The 25293-nt window shown below is 39.9% G+C and overlaps 1 protein-coding gene across 5 annotated transcripts in view; it reads left to right on the top strand.

The window, feature by feature from the left end:
- znf385c (zinc finger protein 385C) overlaps positions 1 to 24882 on the top strand; it is a 135829-nt gene extending 110947 nt beyond the window's left edge. For 2 of the 5 annotated variants that reach the window (XM_039611500.1, XM_039611502.1), the window contains exons 4-10: positions 3759 to 3869; positions 10458 to 10677; positions 16530 to 16889; positions 17144 to 17331; positions 18550 to 18651; positions 19189 to 19278; positions 21624 to 24882. In XM_039611500.1, the coding sequence (XP_039467434.1) occupies positions 3759 to 3869; positions 10458 to 10677; positions 16530 to 16889; positions 17144 to 17331; positions 18550 to 18651; positions 19189 to 19278; positions 21624 to 21854 (1302 nt within the window). In that variant the 3' untranslated portion in view covers positions 21855 to 24882. The remainder of the gene's footprint in view (positions 1 to 3758; positions 3870 to 10457; positions 10678 to 16529; positions 16890 to 17143; positions 17332 to 18549; positions 18652 to 19188; positions 19279 to 21623) is intronic. The other 3 variants (XM_031729886.2, XM_031729887.2, XM_039611501.1) reach the window with 3 other exon arrangements.
- Positions 24883 to 25293: the final 411 nt, after the last annotated feature.

Here is a 25293-nt window from a genome sequence, read left to right as displayed (position 1 = left end):
CAAGGAGCCCCAGGTTCTCTTAGCCCTGATAAGGTACACGTTGTCCCAGACGTGTGCAGGGGGGAAGATGAATGCACCTGTCTCCAAAACCAAATATCCTCCGGTTCCCCTGGTGTCCCTTCTTACATCCTCCCACTGCTCCACCTTCTCCTCATCCCTTTGTGTGTCTCTTTCTCTCTCTCTGTCTCTATCTATCTACCCTGAAAGCCCATCACGGACTCAGCCACCCGGTGCAGGATAAGTTCTGTCTGCACTAGGATGGCAGGGGAGAACCGAGGGCTTGGACAAAAGACGCATTTATAGCAGTCGGTTCAGGATGGCTGCAGACAGACAATGGACACATTCTTCAGTTCCTAAAACAAACGGCTGTGCGCAGCCTGCTTTTCTAAGGTGGACAGAGGGCAGCAGGAAGAGCTAGGTTTACCTTGGTCAGGCTACAGTTGGTAAAAGGAAACAGTCATTTGCTTCCAAAGATATCTTTGTGTCATGTAGAGGAAACCAAAATAAACCAACAATGGTAAAGAGCCCTGAGGGAGAGATGTACCTGCAGCACGAAGGTTTCATTGTCAGATGTGTTTATATTCCTTCTCACACCTGGCCATGAGGAAGCTGTAGTAAATAGACTCTATCCTTGCAGAAGAGGCAGTTACCTTGGACAGGGCACAGTTTGGGTTTTTTTGGTTTTTGTTTTTTTTTGCGGTGTGGAAGAGTCTGATGTTTTTTAACCTTGTGTGGCAGAAACAAAGCAAAGCAGTGTGCCACGAGCACGCCAGCACTCTTTGATCTCTGGGCAGGTGAGGCTGTCAGCACAGCCACCAGTGTAGTTTCAGTAAGCGCAGCGGTATCATTCAGTGTGTGAAGAGTGATCTCCCCGTCCCTCTGGAGACCCTTCTCTCAAACGAGCAGAGGAATAGAGTGGGTCAGACCCTGTACAAGCCTGGGGTAAGATCCAAGGTGATTGTTATATGTGATACCATGCTGAAAGGTGCCCCAGTGAAATCAGCTGTCACTGTGGAATGCAGATCTTATAATGAAGCCTCAGGTTTCACCCTGCTGTTTATAGTATGGTGTTCTGGGACTCTCTGCTGTCTCTTCATAGGCAGTTAAAACAGTTTTAGTCTGTCTAAAACCTTCTGCAGTAAACACTTCATTGTGGGCTGCAATGACTCATAAAGTTTAAGCAGTGACGTTTTTGAGATTACAATGAAAATACATTCATAAAGAAGAAACTCTGTTCCCTGTAGATTCTTATGGTGTAGGTGTTGATTTATCTAACAGTTTAAGTACCACACTTCCCCCATTAATATCACCACTGCAATACAACGCACAAAAGTGTAACTCACTAAAGGAAAAGGATCATCTTGGTTCTGCATCATCTTTTCATTCAAATTGAAAAGGTGATTGTTTGCGTGAGGAGGTGTTTCAGACCTGAAACCCATCAAGATTGTCATCCAAACACAGTAGCAGTTACTTAATTTAGTCAAAGTCGACGTGACAGCAGCAAAACATCTCTTGTCTTTCCTGCTTAAGTAAAGAAAAAAAAAATTACATCCAGCAAGTTTGCGGCAGAAAAATGGGAATGAACAGCCTTGTGAGAAATAATGGATCTGAGCTTTCTAGGAGGGAAAAAAATGTGTTTTCATCTTTACTTTAGAATTCTCAAGAACTCAGGTGTACAAAAATTGGGAGATTAAAAAAAAACAATACCAATAGCAAATTGCAATCAGTGAATATAATCAGTTGATTTACAACAAGTAGAAATGCAGCATGTGGTACTAGAAAGTGGTGTTTACTCTGGAAGTTGTATTTCTTAGGTAGAAAAATTACGGAATCTTGGAGGAGTAACATATTATCTATCAATGCCATCTAAACTCTACTCTTTTAGGGATTGTGCCGTTTTATGTTCATTAGTATTACTGTTGTATTTACTCCCTCACTAAATATTGTGCAGTATGTCACTGCTGTTGTAGTAATTCCACCAAACCACAGTTGCACTTTTACAAAGTGAGATGGAAAACCCTTTGATCTTAGTTATCTGACTTTGATTTATTTTTTTTATCCTTTTCTATTGAACAGCAGCTAAGCATATTTTTTGGGGAGCATAAGAAAAAGCGTATTTACTTTTATGCTTACAATAGTCTAATTTCTCTCCTTCAGTTTGGCAGTTCACCAGCAGCTTGACTACAGTAATTAGCTTGCATGCATAATAAGGTGGCGCCTTGTCACCTTATCTCTTCAAAATGAAGTTTGCCCTCGTCTAGTGCATCAGAAGAAGTTTAGCAGTACGACTCTTAATGAGCATCTTTAATCAAAATAAAGCCTCTGGTAATGTTCCGTGTATGTAGGCCAAAGAGCTACTGATGATCAGAAAATCTGCATCACGTGCTGACAGGAACAGAGTTATTCTCTTTACATTAAAGGGTAAAGCAGCCTCATGCTGACATTACAGAGTAACCTTTTAATTTGTTTCAGTTTTATTCCATAAGCTCAGCTGTCACTGAAATGTACTCTCTGCTTTTTTTTTACTTTTAATATGCTTTTATTAATAGTGGTATGCTTTGATTTTCATGTGAGGAGTATTCTCCATGCCCTCTGGTTGCACACAGCAAGAGCTCAGACTGTGGTGATCCCACAGCAGAAATGGGTCGCCTTTTGATCCTAACATTACCTTATCATCAGTAACATTTAACGCTTTCCAGTTTTTTTGATTATTTCCATCTAGTGTATTCAAAAATAGCTTTTCCTTGTTTTCCTTATTTTCTGCCATGCGTATATCCTGTTAGTCTGTTCTAATCTTATAATAAAGCTCATAAGAACCATGGCCAAAGCTCCAAATAATGAGGTCAGAGTATGTAAACATAATTCTTGAGTGAAAAGCCCCGGCTTTAGACTGTCTAAAACCACCACATGTGTAGTTTTAGATATTTTTTCCTATTCCTAGCTCTGTATGATCTATCGCAGGCGTACAGCTGTGGCTGTGAGGACTTCCATTTACCTGCTGTTTATTTTGTTTACCAGCCAATCAAAAGAAAGCTGGCATAAAAGGCAGAGAGACTAGTGGATGAATTTAGGGGTTGGACCAAGGCCTAATAAGGATTACACTGAACTATGAATCATGTAGGGCTGCTCTAGAGGAGCCTGAGAGTAAAAATATTTTGGAGTTGGAAAAGAGAATAATAGGTCCATTTGAAATATTACCACACTAATGCACAACTCGCCACCTTTAAAGGAAAGTGAAATTGTTGCATTGCACTATACACTAAAGATTTCTGCATCTATGAATTAATAAAAAACATGTAACTTGGGAGAATTCAAGTTTGATCAGAACATATTGTCAAGATCTTGGGTTCAAACTGAAAACCCCAACAGATCATGGGAGGATTTTTACTAGTACACTTAACTCATAAATCAAAAAATCTAACTTGTTCATATCAAAACATTGGAAACAAAAATGAAGACTTATCATTTGGATCATATATCTCAACAATTTCCCAAAAGGTTAACTGGTAAGATGCTCTTGTGTCTTGTGACCAGAACATTTGCCCTCGTCTATAATCTGCGGTAGCTGCTAGAACTGCTTAGACATGCTGTTTTCTGATTTACCAGACTGAAAAAATCCTTACACTGAAGATTGAATGTTGGCTTTATGGGAACTAACCTCACCTCACCTCTGAAACAAAGTAGCTTCTATCATTTGGGAAAATAAAATTATATAGAACTAATATAGCTTATACTTGTCATGTGTTTCTGTTTCTCAGATGGACCCTGTCCAGAAGGCTGTGATCAACCACACTTTTGGTGTTCCACAGCCACTCAAGAAGAAACAGATTATCTCCTGCAACATTTGCCACCTGCGCTTTAACTCGACGGTAAGACACGCTGCATTGGCTTTATGTTTCGGTGTTTATGAGGAAGAAAGAGATAATGTTGGACAACAAGGCAGGGAAACGGACAGTACGCCAGACTGTGTAATTTAAAACATAAAAGCACACTATACTAGAAAGTGAGTCTAGCCTCGGAGAAGATTGTTTTGGGCTTCTGCTATCTTCTTGAATTTAGTTCTTATTATCTTTCTGCAATTACCTCAGATCACCGCATTTTTGCATGCTGTGTGTGTTTGTGTATCATCTGTGTGTGTATAAGGAAATGTGAAAAAGGTCTGAGCGTTTCCCTTTCTCCAAATGATTGTATATTTAAATGAAAAGTTGGTCATTTGATTTTTTTTCAGCTTTCTATGTAAAAGTTTGTTCGGTTTTGCTTTCTTGTGAGTCGTTTTGGTATGAGGGATTAGACAGCAGGGAGAGCTGTCGTTTATCAGCAAAGAGCAGAAACAATCAGCCACCACAGCAGGAAGCAGCATTCTCGGTTCCCTACTCCATTTTTGCCACCCTTGCTAAAGCACACGAATACACATACATGCACACGCAAACGTGCAGACTAGATTGCATGCACACAGACACAGGAAAACATCCCATGACATTTTATGTATATTTATATAAGCAAAAAAATGTCCAGAAAGCCAGAATCTTCTTCAGTCTATGCACACTCACAGTCACACACTTTTATTTGGACTCCATCTTCAAAGAAGGTCTGAGGCACAGGAGACAGGGAGCTGAGGGGGGAGCAGAGATGCAGTCGTGCTCTTCACACACTAGAGCAAATCCCATTCCCTGCCTCCGCACACCGACTTAAAGAGGAGTGTCAGGTCTGACTGTAGCTTTATCTGTCTCTCAGAGAGCATGAATACTTTTCTAACACTTCCATGCACCCTCCTTAGAGTTTGCTCAGATATTATACCAACTTATCCTTATGCATAATGCTCAAAGGGGAAATAAGTAAGCTCACTTTGCTGCTCAGTAGAGCACAAATAGACCTTAAAGAGCAACTTAACACCAGCTGACAATCTTGTTTTTAGCAATTCCTCAGTGGTTCGACCTTTCACCCACCTGCAGTGATGCTGAGGTGTACTCTGGGGTGTATCTTTGATGGATGTTTCTAGTGTTTGTGCTAAACTATAGGCTAACCAGCTACTTGTGCCAGCCATACAGACAGATATAAATTATGGGAAAAAATCTGAACCATCGAGCCCTGTGATGAGGGGATGTTGTGCAACGGGGTGGGGGGATTTCATTGGCATGGTTATCCGTGTTGGGCCAGTGTAACAGCCCTTGGTAACATTTTATGTGGCTCAAAACTACAAGCACGATTGTATGTTTCATTCCACAACAGTAGTAGCAGTGCAGAACAAGAAAGCATTTCTCTTCAATTTAAACTCTTCTGTTATGTATTTTGTAACACTGAAAAATAGAGCTGGTGTCAAAGAATGTAAAAACCACCACAGAAATTTTTGATGATCTATAAACCACCTGAAAAATGACAGTACCAACATGAAACAAAATCATTTCAAGAGACTAATAACCAGTGGGGGACTGGCTGTCAGGAGCGCTGACAGTCAGTCTGTTGGCCTGAGAGTTGGTTTGGCCTTGAACTTGCAGCAAAACAATTTTTGGTAAAACGCACATTAGATGCAGTTCTGTCAATCATTTGGTACAAGATCCACATTAGATGCAGTTCTTTGTCATTCTCACCTTCACACACTATAATGATCTTTTGATCACAGGATCCATGGCATCAAACGCTCTCCAGTGTGAACGTGCACCTTTCTTTTGGCAAGCCTGTCTATGTTAGACAAGTCACCTAGTGTAATGTTAAAGGAAAGGCTGGATAGACATGGTGAGACTACAAAAACAGATAAATACATGTACAGGGACCAGGTAATTCAGAAATTCTAGCATAAACAAAACTTTCAGAATTCAGCCAAAGATAGGCTACTTAGTCACAATTTTTAAAATTTGTAATAATTATAATTTTCATATACAAATATAGTGGAGAAATTTCAGACTTCAGTGTTTTTAAAACTGAAATATGTGTTAGTAGAACATATAATAGACTAAAATATCTATATATGTTCTTTTCTGTGCAGTTTGTACAAAACAGTACAGAATACAAACACAGAATACAAACACTCGCACCATATTTCTTTTTTGAGACATGTCTCAAAGGGTAAATCATTACTTTTCCTGGTGACCCCATTTTGCATAAAAATATTTCTATTCTCATGGCTCTGGTCGCCTTGAGGATAAGAAGAGGTTCCATCTGTAAGGCATGAGGGGTCACTAAGTGTTGTGTGAGCTCATAAGCTGTTGTCACCAGATATAAATCCAATTGACACACAGAAAACCAGCAACTTATTATGACATTTTTTGTCACCTGTCTCTATTGAAATGAGAGTAGAATAAGTCTCAGTTGGCAAGAAGTCAAACAAGTTCATTTCCCAAAACTGATTTAGCTATTATAGTTTTTTTCAGTGTATTTGGACCATTAATTGCTTCTACTGAATTTTTAACATTATTTGTTTTAAGTACTATACTAAGTATATTGGTGAACTAATATACTTGATCACACTGCGAAAAGTTTTTTAAAAAACACAGGGGTGGTAGATGTTGTTCATTTACTAAAAATGTGTCGTTTTAGCCCATTGCTAGGTGGTTGCTAGGCAACGTGATAATGTCACAATATATAATGTATAGTTCAACTTTTATGGACATAGAGAAGGTCTTATTATTGTGAAATAAAAATGATAGGATGGATTTCTAAGGTATTATAGGTGCATAAATGCAAAAACAGGTCATTTTAGACTGTTGCTAGATGGCTGCCAAGCCAAGTAATAACATCTGTTATAGCTAAGAACCTCCGGGGGTGTAAGATGTTTGTGTGGTTACTTTCTATGCTTAATTCCTAATGGTTTAGGGGGAGTTCATGGACAAAGAAACAAACAATTCTGGTCTAGATTGAGGAGGAGGAGGTCATAGAGAATAAACAGTTTACAGTACTTGTAAAGTTTAGTTTATATTGCTTGTGTAATGTTATTGGAAGGTGAGAGTACTGAAAGTGTGGAGAATAATTGCTGAAGATGTTTTATATCCTTCCTTGTGTTGGCCGTATAACATGTTGTCATTTTACAATAAGATTGGGCTGCCTGTATTTATAAATTGACCCTATACTTGTAATTTAAGGAGATAATGAAAAGTTAATTCATCAAATTAATGAAATGAGGGAGCTCTGCATTTGCTGAATTAAACAAACCAATTGGCAGAACAACTTCACTTGTTTGTCAGTTTCCTTTCCTACAAGAAAGTCATTATTGGATGAGACAATTTCACAGTATTTCAGAGCTATGGGATGGGGCACTTTTCACACCCCCACAACATATGTCTGGCAGAATATAGCCTTGTGTTTCCTTTTATCGCAGCGATTTCTTAATCACGGGACATTCTTGAATCTCTTTGAAGAAACTGTATCTCCCTGTAGTCTCGCTGCTGGGGTGGTGAAAACCAAAGCTCATTTCACACCTTGTCCTTCAAGCCTCCACTGAGTCTCAGTTGGATGGAGAAGCAAATGGTGGAGGGCTCACCAGCAGAATTCGTCAAATCAAGCTGTGAAGCCAAGCTCCGAAGCCTTTTCACTGCAAATCAGTCAGACAACGTGCTGAGGTATTTGAGTTGCTTTTACAGATGCACGTTATGGTGGCTACGCATACATGTTAACACTCTATAGTCCAAGTTCTGTTGTTTACTTTAGGCTGGTAGTGGTTGTGTATGTGTGTGCCACTGACCTTGTATCTCTGCCACAATACTGCATAAGCAGTAAACTTAATTATTGCTTATGGCAGTGACTCGCAATCAGTGGTAGAAATATCCCAGGGGGAGTTTTGTTGCCACGGGGTATATGCAAAGATTTGTTCAACTAATCCAACAAAAAAATAAAAAATAAAAATATAAAACTGAAATTATAATTTTAATTAAAGAACTGAGTGGACCTGAACATGTTGGAGAAGAAAAGTTACTGTTCATTAAAATTAATGAATAAGCAGTTGAAACAGACAGCCAAAAGGAATGCATAAATGAATAAACAAAAAAAGCATTGGTCAAAAAAATTAATAAATGATTGAAAGTAGGACTAAAACCAAAGCAGTTCAAACTAAGAGGATGCGTAAACAGTTGAAATATCTTGTTAAACAAAGATGTTAAATAGAGTAGCAGGGAAAAATAGAGGTCAATGGTGAAAATGGTCCGCTGGAATTTATTGATTAACAGCTGATGGTACCCATGTAATTGCTAATCCAGCTAATCCAGGTAAAGATTTGTTTGGAAGAAATACGTAGCTACGGATAACTGTGAAGACTTGAAATCTTTAAAAGTGATACATTGTTGAAAAAGCCAAAAGTAATGGATAACTTGGAAAAACAAACACTCACCAGATGCTTTATTAGGTACAGCTTCCTAATACTGGGTTAGACCACATTTTCTCGTAACTGCCTTTAATTCATTGTAGCACAGATTCAACAAGATGCTGTAAACATTCCTCAGAGATTTTGGCCAGTACTGACAGTTGCTGCAAATTTGTCAGCTACACATCCATGTTTGGGGAATCTCAAGTTCCCTCTCATCCCAAAGGTGCTCTATTGGATTAAGATCTGGGGACTGAGGAGGCCATTTGACATGGCGTGTTATCCTGCTCAAAGCAGCCATCAATGGATGGGAAAGCTGTGGTCATTAAAAGGTCAGTATGCTAAGCAAGAGGATTCGTAGGCATTTGCGTGTACACCACCATATTTTTGTAATTCTCTATTATCTGACTTTGGTGAGCCCATGCAAAATGAAACCTCAGAAGTGACACCCGGTATGGTCTTCTGCTGTTATAGCTCATCTGCTTCAAGGTTTAACATGTTGTGCATTCGCCCATGCTATTATGCTTACTTTAGTTATCAGGAGTGTTATTTGAGTTACTGTTGCTTTCAAAGGAGTCTGTCCTTTCTAGTCTGACCTCTGGTATGCACAAGACATTTTTGCACAGAGAACTGCAGTTCTGACCATTCTTTGTAAACCCCACAGCTGATTGTGTGGGAAAATGCCAGTAGATCAGCACTTCTGAAATACAGCATGTCTGGCAAAACAGCCAGACCATGTCACTTTTGAAGTCACTTAAATCTTTTTTTTTTTTTTTAACTGTCCTGATGCTCAATTTAAATTTTCTCCAGGTCATCTTAATCATGTCTACTTGCCTAAATGCAGGGATTTGCTGCCATGTTATTGGCTGATTAGATATTTGTGTTAACAAGCAGCTGAACTGCTGTACCTAATGAAGTGACCGGGATTGTATATATCTTAGTTGGGTTAATAATTAGCTTAAATCAAACTGAAATAACATTGCCTGTTCTGCTGGATGGAAAATCACTTTAACAGTATCCACTTATATATGTTAATAACAGTTAGTTGGTGGCAAAGGGGTACTTGAATCCATCTGAGAGGCCTGTGGGATACATCAGATGAAAAAGGTTAGAACCTGCTGGCTTAGGACTAATCTATTGTTCATTCTCAGGTAATCGGTTAATCAGCATTTTGATCCTATTGAAAAGGCTTTAATGAGATCACAAGTCTCATATCTTCTTGTTGCATTTATTTATTTATCACCAAGGAGTCCTTCAGATAAATGTCAGCTCTCTTTTCATGCAAGTTGTTTAGTACCTGAGGATTTGCATGAGTTGTTTCTTCAGGAAGTGTTAAATTAGAAGCTCAAGAATAAAGTTTGATGTGTTTAAGAAACAGCTGCATCATACTGTGATACAAAAAAGTGTTTGGAAATGTTTGCACTTTAAAAAAAAAAGGTGTTTTTGCTATTTGTATTTAATTTGTGTAAACACCAATTCATGTATGCTATTTGTGATTTTCTCTCATTATGAGTCTGAAATCTTCCCGTCTGTACCTACGTTCTATCCAGACCACGCTCTGAAGAGAGTTTATCCCTAAAATTTATCTTAGCTTTTAATGAGTGATCTCTTCATCGATTTCTCTTCCTTTCATATGTATCCATGCTTACTCTGACAACAGGGGCTTTGTTCTGGGATTGAACTGAGGTCGTGAGAGCGATGCGAATGTGAAGGTAAATCGTGATCCGCCCGGAGAGAAACTTGCGTGTTTATTGCTGCAGTGCAGTCAGTCAGAATGTGTTTTGCGTCTGATCCGCATTTGTGGGTTTGTGCGTGCTCACGAGCGCTCAGATGTGTGTGACATTAGCATGTATTGCCAGATGCGTCTAGGTTTTGCAGAGGCTGATTCTCACAGTGAGCATTAATAGGCTAGTTGTAGAGATGGAATCCGCTCTCTTGTTGCATATTGCACATGCAATTATACCTCTGGCCTCCCAACGTGCCAGCGCTGTTATCAGGTAGAAACAGACTCTACTCTTTGCCGCCCGCGTATGCCTGTGAGAGAGTGAATATTTCAGGCGTGCATTTTAACATTTATTGCACGTGAACTCCAGTCTTTCTAGCAGATTATTTATGAAGTAATTTCTGCTTTTCCTTTTTGCCCTGTTTTTGTCTCATATTCCCACAGAACCAAGCAGAGGCCCACTATAAAGGTCACAAGCACGCCCGTAAACTCAAAGCCATGGAGGCCCAGAAAAACAGGCAGCGACGAGCTGGGGAGGCCTCATCCACAGGGAGAGAGCGAGACCGAGACAGAGACCGGGAACGAGAGCGGGACATAAGCAAGACATCTACATCTGAGGCAGCCCTTCCTACACTTATGGATACTTGCTTAGAGGAGGGAACAAGTAGGTATAGTGGCAGAAAGATGGGACGAAGGCATCTGCAAGAGTGTGCTATTTGTAACCGATCCTTCTCCACCCCTCTCCACCTTCTTGATATCACTCTATCACGCTTTGATTCCTCTAACTCCTCTTCTGCTCCATTGCATCTTTCTAAACGCCATCAACCAGTCTGCTTCTCACATTATTGACAGTTTCCATCCTCCTCCATATCTTGGCCACCTTTATCCCTTTCTCTCAGCTCCAGTGTGTTACACTTTGAGATTATATCTTCTGTACACCTTATCCCTCATCCTCTTGGCCTCCTATCCCCACTATAAATTCAGACCTCTGAAATTGTAACTCACATTTTTTTCCCCTAGAACTTTTCTGAACTGGTCCTCTGTCTTTGTGCCTTGTGATGGATGGAAGGCTCAGGTGCTATGGGAATGGGGAAAAATCTGGGATAAAGAAATGCTGTGTAAATACAGGGGCAGACTGGGATCGATCAAAGCCTTACTGGGGTCGTTTTTACCCCCTTTGCCTCTTGATTTCGACTGCTTGACTTCACCTCAGTTACTCTTTGCTCTCTTCTCTCAATCTCAGTTAGATGCAGAGGGTAGTTACAGAACCAGAATTGGTGTATCTGTGCAGCATGAAAAGAAAACCATATATTGCTGGTTGAGAGTTGAGAGGGTGCCAGATTGTGGTGAGAGCATTCATTTAATGGGCTGTCAAATAGAAAATAAAGTTAGAAGACATCAAAGGCACTTATCTTCTTTTACAAAAAGTTCAAATGTTTTCACACTGGCAGTGTAAATATAGACATTTTAACTTGTGATAAAGGAATAGAAGTGCATTGGTTTTCTTTCAACAGAAAATGAATGTTGACTTTTTCTCACCGCACAGCTGCAACTTTACCTCAGAGAGCATGAATTGCTCCAGTGGCATTTTGACTGCAGAGTGAGCCCATTACCATCTCATGTTGCTCTTGTCTAGGTCCACACTTTTCATTTATCCATCACAGCTGATGGGAATGGAGAAGAGCCAGAGCACTTTTTCCCCCTCTGTCTTTTAAATTTTTACTTTCCTCCCCCAGAGAAGATCACTGTCTAGGCAGAAATTCAAAATACTCTTGGATGCTAGATGGAATATCAAAGACGAGATATGAAGGTGCTGGGGTTGGAAAGAGACTTTTTCCACTTTATCCCATCTGACAGACATGTCCACATGCACATGAACACACATACATACACACTTTTTTTTGCCTGGAGCACTTTTGGAGTCTCCTTCAGAAAGGAGAAAGTGGACAAAAGAGTAGAAGCCTGATAACGCTCTCATCAAATATCATTTTAATATTTCGCTGTTGCAAAGGAGAGCTCTGAAAGAGGAATGCAACAGCAGAGACGAAATGAGATGATGAGTGGAAAATGAAAGATAAGATGAAATGAATGAAGAACACTGAGGGAAAGGGGAAAGAATAAGAGAGAGAGAGAGAGAGAACATGGAGGAGGGGGTCAGTGAAGAGAGAAAGTACATAAGTCAATGCTAGTTTTTATGCTGTGAATAATTTTGCAGTTCTAAAGCAATTTTGTGAGGAGGAACACTCTTTAATAAGCCCAATTGTGTGATTGGCCTAATGTGAAATTGAAATGCAGCAGTGCGAGCCAGTGCTGGCATGCACCACAATGCCAAACTGTAATGGAATAGTGCTCCAAATTAACACTCTATGAAATGAGTTATATCTGCCATGAAACTAAAGGCTGGTGGGGAGCTGTCTGAGGCTAATGCCCACATTGTGTGCCATCAGGAGCCAATAACACACCTGTCTGCTATTCTTAGCACTCTGGCTCTCTGGCTCTGAGTAAACAGATTTCTTCTCAACCCACAAGGTCAGCCTCCTCAGCCTCATTAGAAAATGCCTATATGCACATTTAGACACAGAAGACATTTACTACTCGTGCGCCACCTCTCGACATCAGCACTGGATGGGGTTCAAAGTCTATATTAAACACAAGATGTTTTCCAAGAAAATTTGGAGCATTTCCACCATGGAGTGGTGTGGGTAATTAAAGTTTAAGCCTTTTCACAGCACAAATAAGAGAACCAATAATAGCAGGACACATACATTAATAACAGTATAGCAGGGTGAGACATAAATGCATGTGTTCAAAATCATTGTTTCACTAACCATCCCACAACATGTTGGTTTCTTTAAAGCCTGACCACCTCATCCAGTTGGTAATTATTGTAACCATGATGACAAAGGGCTTCTGAGGATAATGAAGTACTGCTTTTAACCCGAGCCACAGTGTTGTGATTTCATTGTGTAAATCTAACCATAATTGTGTGAGTTCAGAATGCAGTGCAGTTAGGAAGGCAGTAGCAAACAATGTTATTCTGTAGAATGAAATTATATTTGTTGTTTAGAGGTGCAGTGACAAATGTTGTACAACTTTGCTTTCAAAAAGTGCTGTGAAATGTTGATTAAAAACAGAATGCAATAATGTCCCAGTCTTTTAAAAGCAAAAATATTAGATTTCATAAAAACAGCTGAAGTTTAGACAGGAGCAATGAAAATTGGAAAAAAAAAAAATATGTGTGATACTAACAAAAGACACCTTGTAGAACTTCACATACCCATTTGTGTTAAGTAATGTGATTACCTATTCAAAAGAGCGCATCACAGAGAGGCTGAATCTTTCAAATGTAAAGATGGAGAGGGATTCACCTCTGTGTGAAAGAGAGAGCTTGAATTTCAGTGAGGATTTCATCATCACATAACATTAAAAGATTCATAGAATCCATAGAAATCTCTTTATTCACAGATAAGGCTAAAAACATATCCAACTGGATCACGGCTTGAGGGCATTTTGAGCCAGTTTATCATTTACAAAACAAGTATTAAAAAGGAAAATGTATGAAAAACATAACATAAACTCAAATGTATTTTGTCAAAATGTGGATTTTTTTCATGACTTCAAATGATCAAAAGCGCTCTTCTTGCTTACAAAAATTGTAATTTCTTTCCCTTTAAAACAAACTATTCTGTCTTGGAGGGAACCTCAACAGTCCATACATTCAGAAAGGACAGGGAGTTGTACAAAGGGACTAATCGATGCTTATAAACCATGTCCTATCCTAACAAAGGGCATCAGCTGAGCAAGTGAAGAGAGCACCAGGCTGGTGCTAAGAGACAGAGAGCCGGCATCAATCATGACAAGCATCAATCACCTTTGGCTTTGATTGACTCCACTGTTGAACCCGTCTTTGCTGGGACTATGTCTGTCACCACAGTAATGATGATTTAAAGGCAAGAGTTTTCCCTAGAGAAGTTGTTTATGCTCTGAAGCTGCCTTGAATCAGCACTTGCCTGCTAAATCAAGTGCTCGGCGCCTGTATGCGTAAGAGAGTTTGCGTTTAATGACGCCAGTATCCATATTTTTTTGTTATTTTGGCAGTGGTTAAAGTTCTCAGCGGATCAGTCTGCTGAATTGGGAGATCTAAGAGCTATTAAAACCTGTTTTATTAAACTAGACTGTCAAAAGATTAACTGTTTATTAGATTAAATCCTATTCAGGTTAAAGAAATATGATGATTATCTGCATATCAATGATCCATAATTTGCTGCTCTGTAGTTCTGCTCCACAGAAGGCCTGCTAGTACTGCCAAAGAGCCAGCCTTTGATCGGAGATTTTGCTAGTTTTGGTCTCTGCTTATAATGTAAACAGTCAGAGGATAAATGGGACAAATGGAGACACAAAAGGTATTTTTGGATGAGTGGCAAAGTCATGGCATTAATATAAGGAAATACTGCTCATCAAAATTGTTACAGGTACCATTTGGTACATCCACCTATTATTAGATGCACATTGGACAGGTCACCATTCACTCATGGGGCTAACACAAAGATGCTAATTATAGTATGCTCTATTCCACACCTACACACAATCACCAATTAATCAAGCATAAATTTCGCTATGCTGTGGAAGGAACCTTGCAAAAACCCACACAGGGAACATGCAAACTTCAGATAGAGACAAGATTCTTAAACCTACATTCGTCTTGCTGTGAGAGGGTAATACTAACTACTGTCCCACCATGCCACCCCCTAGTCAAATCTGGATCTAAATATTTAATTTGTTAAATTCGACTTCTTCAACATTTTATTCTTCAGTTGCCAGAAATCGAGTTAGTTTGTCTTAATAAATTACCAAAATGGGCACCAGTTTCACGTTGAATAATTGCATGAATAATAGACTTATTTCAGCGCTAATGGTGGAAGAGTAAAGGTTTTCTTAGCTGTTGAAATGTAGTGTTTCTAAAAATGGAGATCGTACCCCTTCCGAAACTCAGCAGGGGTATTTGATGTTCATCCAGCAGCACAGAGTGAGGTACCTCATGATCTAAATCCTTGGATTTTTAAGGGCTTTGATTTCCACCAACCTCCATGTCTTCCTCTGCTTAATCCACTGATCAGTATCACTCCCCTCTAGAGACTTCTCAGGTGGCCCAGTCTTTCACCAACACTCAGGATCATACCTCCCCCCACCCCTCTCGAGAGGAGCTCAGATCCCTCAAGGGTCACTCTCATTACAGCAAGGGGACTGTCTAATCTTGCTTCTATATAGTTTCTTTTTCTTTAGTAGTAATGAGAAAGGAAGACCCTTATCTCCAATGATGAATTTACTCTGGGACGTAAAAAGGAAAAATCAATGGAGCACAGTTGCACAGAGGGTGGTGTGTGTGTGTGTGTGTGTGTGTGTGTGTGTGTGTGTGTGTGTGTGTGTGTGTGTGTGTGTGTGTGTGTGTGTGTGTGTGTGTGTGTGTGTGTGTGTGTGTGTGTCTGAGCTGAGGGAGAGAAAGAAAGAACGAACACTCTCCAAATGAAATGGAGATATTCATTGAGCGTAGCACACAGTGCTCTGGGGTGAAGTGCGTGACTCCCTCGGGAGGGCCATGGGGTGAAGGGGAGACGTGTAATGGAACTCCAGTTACTTATCGGCCGGGGCCAGCAGTCGATGGGTTTGTTTATTTTGACTAAGACTCCAGGTCCACTTGATATTTGAATAGAGAGGGAGAACGAAGAAGGGGAAAGAGAGAAAGAAGAATGGGAGGAGGCTGATGGCATTTACTTACCTAAGCCAACTGTAATCCAGTCTGTTCCACATGATTTAAAACAAAAGCTGATACTATATCAGAAAATTCCTCAAGGCTAGCACATGATAGGTACTATTAAGCTGGCTTTCATCACTTTACCATGAAAAAAAATGTTTCTTTGGAGATTTTCATCTGGTGACTGTATATTCCTGTTTGTTGTATGTTAGGTTTTGTGCGCGTCTGATTGTTTTTCAGGCAGCATCGTGCTCTGTAGAGATTATATTAATTCTGATCAAACAGCTTGTAATCAGCCCAGGAAATGTTATTTCACAAATGCAACTATTCATCACAAGTTTAACAAGTAATTGCATTTCCACCTTTTATGCTTCATAGCAGTGTATGGGTAGGTTCTAACCAATTAGACCTCCAAATGTCACATACACTCTACTTTAGACATAGAGAAAGAAATAAACAAGGCATTAAAATTTAAATAAACTTTTATTTATTTGTTAAAGGGTGTCTGCACAGTATTAGGCTACCAATGTCAGTGAATTTCAGTAAATTATGTAGTAGTAATGTCAAGCAAAATAATAACTAGTGATGCAACATGTTCATGACGAACCATCAATGACATTTGTTTTTTTTGGGAGAGGCCAGTTGCTTCAAGCTAATGTGGACAAAAAAACAATCTCTCCACTGAGCTCAGAAGGATTAAACTGTATACTGTTAAATAATAATAGTCAGCTATTGTTCTCTTTCCCTTTTTAATTTTTTTACAGGTCTTCAGTCTGATCTAGAATCAGCCAACCTGGAGGTGAAGCTCGAGGAGAATCCCAAGAGCTCGGTTATGCTGACACCTGTATCTGAGGTTTCTTCTATGGAGCTGGTCACTCTTTCCCCCCCTCAGATTTCGCCTTCCTCACAGCTCTCTGAGACAGCTTCAGACACCAGTGCCCCTGAAGTCCCAGACGCTGTGGGATCAACCAATGAGTCAGGCATCCGTGCCGACACATCGAGCACAAATGGGGTGCCTGGTACAGATGATGACAAAGACCCCAAGAAGAGCAAAGCTCACCTCCATTGTCCTGTTTGTAAAGTCACAGTAAACTCAATCTCCCAACTGGAAGCACATAACAGCGGTAAGAGCGTGATGTGTGACCTTGAGGCTTGCACTTTTTTTCTTGAAAAAAGAAATGTTCTGAAATCTTTTTTCACATTTGCACATTTTCAACATTTGGTTCAGTGTTACCTAAATATACACATATATATATATATATATATATATATATATATATATATATATATATATATATATATATATATATATATATATATATATATATATTATATTCAAACTACAACCTACCTGCCAACTCTCTGCTTTCTATACAAGGTACAAAGCACAAACTGATGCTGGAGGGTCACAGTGTTCTGCCACGACGCAGGGGCAAAGTGGTGGCAGCTCGTGCAGGCTGCAAGAGTAAGCGACTAGGCAGCAAAGGCAGCGTTGGGGTTCCCAGCAAGAACTTCCAGTGTGAAGTGTGTGAGATCTTTGTGAATTCTGAGACCCAACTGAGTCAGGTAAAATAATTACTAATGTATAATTTACACCTTTTGCCCTGTAAAGGAGGTACTGTTCACATTGCATAAGAGTTGGCATAAATAAAAAGAAATGTATTTAACACAAGCACCACAAAGGGCATCACGGGTTTCTGCTGTTATGTAGGAGGGCAGGGGAACAAAATGGCAAGATCTAACACTCTCAGACTTATTTATCCTTCTTGTGTGGTATAAAATGAAATATGAGGAGGGAAACATGGGCTTGGGAAAGTCCTGCAGGTTTCTCAATGCATACTAAGTGAGAATCTTGCTAACCTGGTAGGATTTTGTTCAAAAGGACATGAAAGTGCTATTGACTCTGCAGGGAAAAGCACTCTAGCCCAATCATGCCAGTCGGATAAAATGTTGCATACTGTATAATTACCTCACATTCACAGACAGATGATGTGGCCACAGAATTAATTAGAAAACAAAAGTGTCTGCACACACAATTATCCCAGACACTGAGGGTTTAATATTACATATTGAACTTAAATCACATTGCCCTGTAATGTCACAGTTATAAAAGCTAAAAAAATGATGTGCATTAAAGTGATAAATATGAATAATGAGATTTTAAAGACATTACTCGATCCGAGAGACAATTTTAACGTCACCTTGATGGGGGAAATCTGCAAGCTTAAATCAAAGCTGTTTCATTTACGGATGCATGAATCAAGCAATTGAAAGGAGGTTGTAAGTGCAGAATACATTCAAGCTGTTATTTTTACACAGATACCATCTGATGCTTTAACTAACTCCTCATTGAGCAATTATTTACCTCTCATTATTGCAAAGCTTTCTCTATTTATTCTGGTTATACCAACATCAAACCGGGCTGAGAAAGAATTTCTCTGCGTTTGATGTTCATTTACTGCTACATCTGTGTCATGGGACTGTATATGCTGGAGTGGAAAAGATGCAGGATATGTTGTCATGTGTCAGCACCCAGACTTCTTTAGCCTTAAATGCATCTCACCAGTCTTATATAAACCTCTATCCCATGAGGACGTACCCTTTAAGTACTGGAGACAGAGAAGGAGTGCGGCAGAGGTAGAAAGTAATGTGATGTAATTTCTCTTCACTTCAGTCGTACTCAATGTCTATCCATTATTAATTCAGCAGATAACACTTGAAGTTGTTCCACTGTGGTACAACAGATTCTTGTTAGCTTGCTAATGGTATTTCCGCTGGTCTCAGCAGCACATGAATAGCAGAAGGCACAAGGATAGGCTGGCCGGAAAACCGCCCAAACCCAAATTTACCCCCCACAGCAAGAGCCAGCCAAGCTCCAGCTTAGCGGTAAGTCTCAGCATAAAGACACAGGAAAACAAAACACTGTCATGCAAATATGCACACACACACACACACACTCGAGGAAAACAAACAAAGCATAATTGCCTTTTCTTACAGCAGATATGCTTGAACGTTCTTCCCAAAACTGGAATAATTTCAGTCTAGCTTGTAAACTAATGCATTTTTAAACAACAGTTTTAATTTTTCTCTGTAACAGTTAACTGATTTGACCCAGGCCCAGACAAACATTCAATGAAAACTGCAAACACGCAGATCACTTTACACAGGGTTCACTCAGGGACTTCTGTGTTTTGGTGAGGCAGCATGCTTGTGTGCCTGCAACTGTCATAGAGGTTAAGCACACTTTTATACTCAGTAAGTCCCCTACCCCTGAGACAGGTCTAAAATAGTCCTGCTCTCCCCACTGACCAGCTCTGACAACAGCAGCCTGAATCAGCACTCCAGATTAATCATTTCTCTGCTCCTGTCATGTATACACCTCCCCATCTCTCCTTCTCCTCATCCCCCTCCTCCATCCTACAGAACGTGAGATGGAGTGGCTATGCAGGCGTGGCTGTGTCTGCCATGAAGAAAGCATTCAGCCAGTACAACCTCACCTCCCTCTCCTCGCAGGTCAGTGGCAGGAGAGGCTGAGACTGGGGTTGGATTGGAAGGCGAGAGCTGCAGCTGGCTGAACTTTAGGCCTGGCCATGGGCAGGGGACTGAGCAGATCTCACAAAGAAGTCATGTTTGCATTAAAGGGATTGTTCTGATTTTGTTTTTTAGATTTGTTTCCATGTTTTACATGAGGTGCTACTTATTTAACTAGCTAATGGTGATAGCAATAAAGCAGATACCATTAAATAATATGGCACCCCATGTGGCCAGTGCTATAAAGCAGGGTTTGGGCTTATCCAGGTATCTTCAGAGTTAACCCTGTGTTTTCTCTATTACTTCTTATTCACAGGATATATCACTATGGTAACATATGCTTTTTGATTATTTTGTCGATTACAGCATTCCTTATCACCAAGACTCATTAATATTGCAGTAATTGTAGCCATCATACCAAAATGATGGCTGAAGCATGATCTGAAATTAAAGTAATTAAAGTTGGCATCATGACAGACACTTAAATGTTTCTTATCCTGAGACCGTTTCAGGTTTTTCTTTTTTAATTGCCTACAATTTATGGAACATCTTATGTAAATTTCTAAATTGCTTAAAGTATTTTCTTAATGACCAATTTCATTTGCATTTTCTAAATATTCTTCTTTAAGAATTGTTTTAAACTGTTTTTTTGGTATTGAAATGTGTAAATGATTTCTCATTCAAGCTATATATCGTGACCAGTAATTAAAGCAATTCACCTTTGATTTTTTTTTTAAATCAGAACTATCCCTTTAATATTGGAGAGCTTTAGAGTTACAGCCTCCAGCTTAACCCTTGTCCTGATGAAAAAGGCTGAAGTGCATCCATGCTGTGGTCCTAGATTTCAGCTGTTGTGTACAGATCTATGGAAGTTGGGCACCTCTGGACAATTTAATATTTTGTTGATTTTCAAAATGAAAATGAGCTTAAAAAAAATAAAACCTCTGCAAAAACACATTAAAAATGAGCATTTTTCAATCGTTAACGCACTGTTAATTTTTTGGGACATACTTGTGCAGATGTGCAAAAGTCAGTTGAAGTCTCTGAACTTCGACTGACTCTGAAGCAGGTCAAAAATGTCCTCCCAGACTTTAATAAACTCTGTGATTCGTCAAAATTCACAACCTGGGGACTCCTATGAAGTTTTTAAAAAAGTGAAGCTAAAATGAAGCAAATACAGGGACTGTAAAGCAATGTCAGAGCACTTCCAGCTTGCAAGCTTTCTTGTCTGAAATGTAAATTTTAAAAATGACAGTTGAGGAGAACTTTGGATCTGATGGGAAGAAGAAAACAGTCAGATAAATCTTAGGCGTAGCAAAACCCTGCAAATGGCTGTAAAGGAGCTGCAGGAAGATTTAGCTGACACATAAGTGCACACTGCAGTGTGCAGCAGTTATGAATAAAAGGACCTACGTATAGGAGTCAAAAAAACAAAACCTCACCTACACCCATATCACAAAGCTCATTATTTAAAGTATGAAAAGCAACATCTGGATAAGCCAGAGGTTGTTTTTTGGGTGTACTGTAGACAGACAAGGGAAAAGAGGAGCCCTTATGCTGCAGTTACCCAAGGATGTCTTTGGAAGGGTAAATAAAGGAGCAGCATTTGATGAAATACTAAAAGCAATGCCAAGGCTTAAGAACAAGGATGGAAATATTCTGCTTTGAGGTTTTGTGACAGCCAGTGGCACAAGCCATGGATAAACAGAAGAAAATATTCCATAAAATGTCAGAAGATTCTGGCTGCACATCTAATACAGTCAGTCAAGAGAGTAAAACTGAAAGACGCCGGCCTTTTCATTAGGACAATAATCCAAAATGTACTTCAAAATCTACCGTGACTACCTAAAGAAATTCAACTTAAAGCTTCTGAAATGGGAATTACTATTCCCCTGACTTGAATATCATAGAAAATCTGTGGGATCCTAAACATGCGTTGCATATTGCAAGGACTGAGGAAGTTATGATAAGTGCCAAAGGTTGTTACTAAGTAATGACGTATAAAGGTTACTGCACCAGTGCACATGCAGATTGCACATTCTATTATTTTTTAACTTAATAACATAAACAGTGATTAAACTTTGAGAACATTTTTAATGTTGGCTGTTTTTGCTGTGTTATTACAAAATATGGATTTTAACTAGAGGTGCCTAATGAATCAAGCCATCAAGAATCCAGGTCTGTTAGTAAGAACATGTACTACTCTGCTGCAGCTCTGTGTGGAAAAAGGGCCATGGCTTTGGGAGACATGTTTGTCCAGTAAACGTGTTCTCTCCTCACTGTGTTCTTCTCTCACTTCTTGCCATTCCCCCTCCTGTTTTCTCCAGACCAAACTGGCCTTGCAGAAGCAGCTGACCAAGAGTTTGACAACTGGCTTCCTGCCCAGCCCCCTCACCCCGCCAACTCTGTGCACAGTGGCGACTAACCCACTGGCGTTGCGCCACCCAGTGGGCACCACCACCTTCATCCAGACCCCATTCCTGGGCCCTGCACTGTTCCGGCCTGCTCCGGGGCCCCTGCGGGCCACACACACACCTATCATCTTCTCCCCCTACTAAAGACTTGACCCACTTCCCATTTGAGCTCCACCCCTGTCCCTTTACCAAATCCAAGGCCCTCCTTAAGTGTGACCCATACAACAAAGGCCACACGCAAACTATGCAGCCTGCCTGACTTAAAATGGAAAGCGTGCACAACTTCAAACTCTCGAAAGGCCATTATGCCTAAGAGCTGTTCTTAAAAAAGGCCAAGATCCCCCATCATGCCTTCTTTCTGCTCCTCTTAAAATTACCCAAGGAGCAGGACAGGCCTCCAGACAGTGACTGGTGAACTGAGGCCGCTTTTATAGCCATTTCATGGGTCAACGTGGTTTGAATTATGAATATTATTGTGTAATTTATTAGAGAACAAATATAGACAAGTCTAGATGTATGTTTAGTGTGGTTGCCACAAAATAAGGTCCCTTTACTTGATGCTCTTATAAAACATTTTTTAACTTATTGGTTTGGAGGTTTGATGAAAGGTCATCATAGGTCATTAAAGCAGCTGAACCCAATCCAGATGGTTGCACGTGCCAGTCTCAATGATCACGTCTTCAGCGAAGTTGCTTAAAGGATCAACTGAGGTCAAATGCTGAGGTTACGTTGCAGTTGGGATACGGCAATTGTTAAAGCAACTCTCTGGACAATTACCTCCACTTAACTTTAAGCTTTTATGAAGGATAAAAGTGACTGCTATTTGTGGGTAGTGTGTGAATCAATAACTACATACAGTATGCTCATGTGTTAAAACCTCATTAACAACATTTTGCACCTCCAGCCCTCAGCCAAATACTGTTCTCCCAGCCCTTAACTCTTACGAATAAAACACGTCTCTCTTTTTCTTTCTGAGTCACAGCCACAGTCATAGCCCTCCAGATTTTTTTCCGTTCCCGTATCCCCAGGATTAAGCAGTCATTACGGTCCAGAAAAGGTCAACTTGTCAACTTGACTTTCTTTCAATTTGCAAATCTGTCTTCAGAATGATTTTTGCCCCAGTGCATCATTCACGCAATGCAACTTGTACATTATGTTCTTGCCAAGCTGGCAGCATGAAAACATTTCTGCCGCTATGGATGTCTTATATTGCAAAACGCCATAGTTTCTTTCCCCTCATGACTGCTGTTCTTCTTTTCCTCCACCCCACTTTCGTCACCTCGCTGTTGCCCTTGATTTTCTCTGGCGTTATCTCAGCATGAGATGATGAGCAGCAGGGAAAGCAACCCCCCCTCCCCCTCCTGCCTCCCCCAGTCACAAGCACAACATCACACACATAATGAAAACACAATGGATAACTTGAAGACTTGATGGGATTTCAGAGCTTGATAAAAAGTTTGGATGACAGTAGGTGGGGAGGCTACTCAACCAGTATTTGATTGACATCCTCTTGCAGTGTCTGCACACACACGTGGGCGGGAACAAAGCACAGTGCCATGGCAACCACATTAAAAGCACCTTAAAACTAATTTACCTAAAAAGCAATGAAAATCGTGTTTATATTAAGCTTTTTTTGTGTATGTTCTATGATCCCATGTCAATTTCAGTGATAATTTTTTTGGGAAAAAAAAACAATCAGGTGAGAACGATCACGTTATGGTTTATTAAGGACTATGATAAGTCTCACATTTAAAGCAATACATTCAATATGTTTATGTTTATGATGTGTTTTCAGTGTATCAATGGCTTTATCTATTCTCTACTGTAAACACCTGTAACGATGTATTATGTATTCCAACACAGCCAAGGGCCAACTCTGATATGTCAGCGAAGAGTCATTTGAAATAATGGGTTGTCCCGGTGCTGCCCTTGATGCTTGATGCTCATGGTCAGTCTCCACATGTTGTGACTGTGGGCTGAGCCGTTCCATTTATAGCTGCTCTTGCGCTGCAGAGAGGGTGCTTCAGCGCCATGTGACATTGCTGTTTCACTCTTTAGTGGAGCAGAAGAACCTTTGTATGACTTCCACTGAGCAAAACATTGCCGTCATAGTGAAGTGTTTTGGATAAGTGTCACAAGTGCAACATCAAATGTCATATTGCTGTTTATGCTAGTGTGCCGTCTCCCCCTCCCACCCTGAATATCTGTTGACATTCACCCTTCCTTACGCCAAAATGGACTCTCGACAAGATCTCACGAGGACTCGGAGCACACACAAGTCATCCTTCCCTCGGCGCTCATACCAAATCATGTTCTCTTAAATTACAGTAATGGAGCAAATCCTATGCATTTCCCATTGTGCTACACGTGTAGTTGTGTGTAACACAGCAGTGCCATCTGTCGTGAAAACCCTATAACTGCCATCTACTACTAGAGCTTGTGATCCAATGTACGTTTGTGTTGAAGGATCCCCCAAGCCTTTTTTGGACAGGCAAAGCCACCGGGTCTCCCTCGCCATACTAATATGATTCTCCCCAGTCGCACTACTCAGTGAACCAGCCAGCCTTTAATCTTCACTGTATGTTTGTTTGTTTCTCTCGCTCAGTGGGAACTCTGACCTAAAGAAGTGAAACTTTTTCTTAAAATAAAGAATCTAGAGAAGGCAAATTATATGTAGAAATCATAGAGTAACTATAGAGATTTTACCAGAGTTGCTATCGTTATCTGTATCATAAAAAATTGCTATCATATAAGAGAGTAGATTATGTTACCGTAGGCTCACACAGGGAAAGAACAAATGCTTTGCTTTATATTTTGTTTTTTGTTTACATGGTTTTTGCCGAAATGTTTTTTTTTTTAAAGTACAAGAGAATATTTAAACAAATTTTTTGAGTGTGTTTTTTTTTTTCTCCTTGTTGACAATGACTTAATTATTAATGTAATTTTAAGGCCTTTTCAGATCCTAATGTCACATTAGCCAGGCCTTCTCAGGGGTGACAGGTTGAGCAACTGCTAACATGACCATCCATTCAGGGTATCCCTCCAAAGCTCTAGAGAGCAGGAAACACTGTACAAATGGATGGATTGACAAAAAACAAAATAAAAAATCTTACAGTGCTGTACATTAGAGAGGAAGGGGTGGATTTTGGAAAATAAAGATTTTAGAACTTTACGTGTATGTTTTTTAGTGTTTATGGAATAATATCTGTGTGTGTGTGTGTGTGTGTGTGTGTGTGTGTGTGTGTATCCCGCTGTGTGTCTTGGCTAAAAATGAAAAACAGAAGCATCCCAGAAGGCAGAACTTTAAATCAGACTGATATTTGAGCAAAAAAAATATGTGTGTGGGCGGGCGAAGAAAAAATGGCAGAAAACTCAGGAAGATGGTTGCTAATGATTAAACAGTCACAACACAAATGCTTAGAATTCTGAAGATCAATATTTCACTTACAGTTACATTCCATACAGTTGAAAGACACTTCAGATGTTAACAAAACACCACTCCTTTTAAACACTCTGAGTCAGAAACTAGCCAACTGAAATAAAAAGACTTTTTTACTGGTCTGCAGGTGCAGGTTTTCTGGCT

Source organism: Oreochromis aureus, linkage group 4 (genome assembly GCF_013358895.1).
Source record: "Oreochromis aureus strain Israel breed Guangdong linkage group 4, ZZ_aureus, whole genome shotgun sequence".
Lineage (NCBI taxonomy): Eukaryota > Metazoa > Chordata > Actinopteri > Cichliformes > Cichlidae > Oreochromis > Oreochromis aureus.
This window is presented reverse-complemented; position numbering and strand designations above follow the sequence as displayed.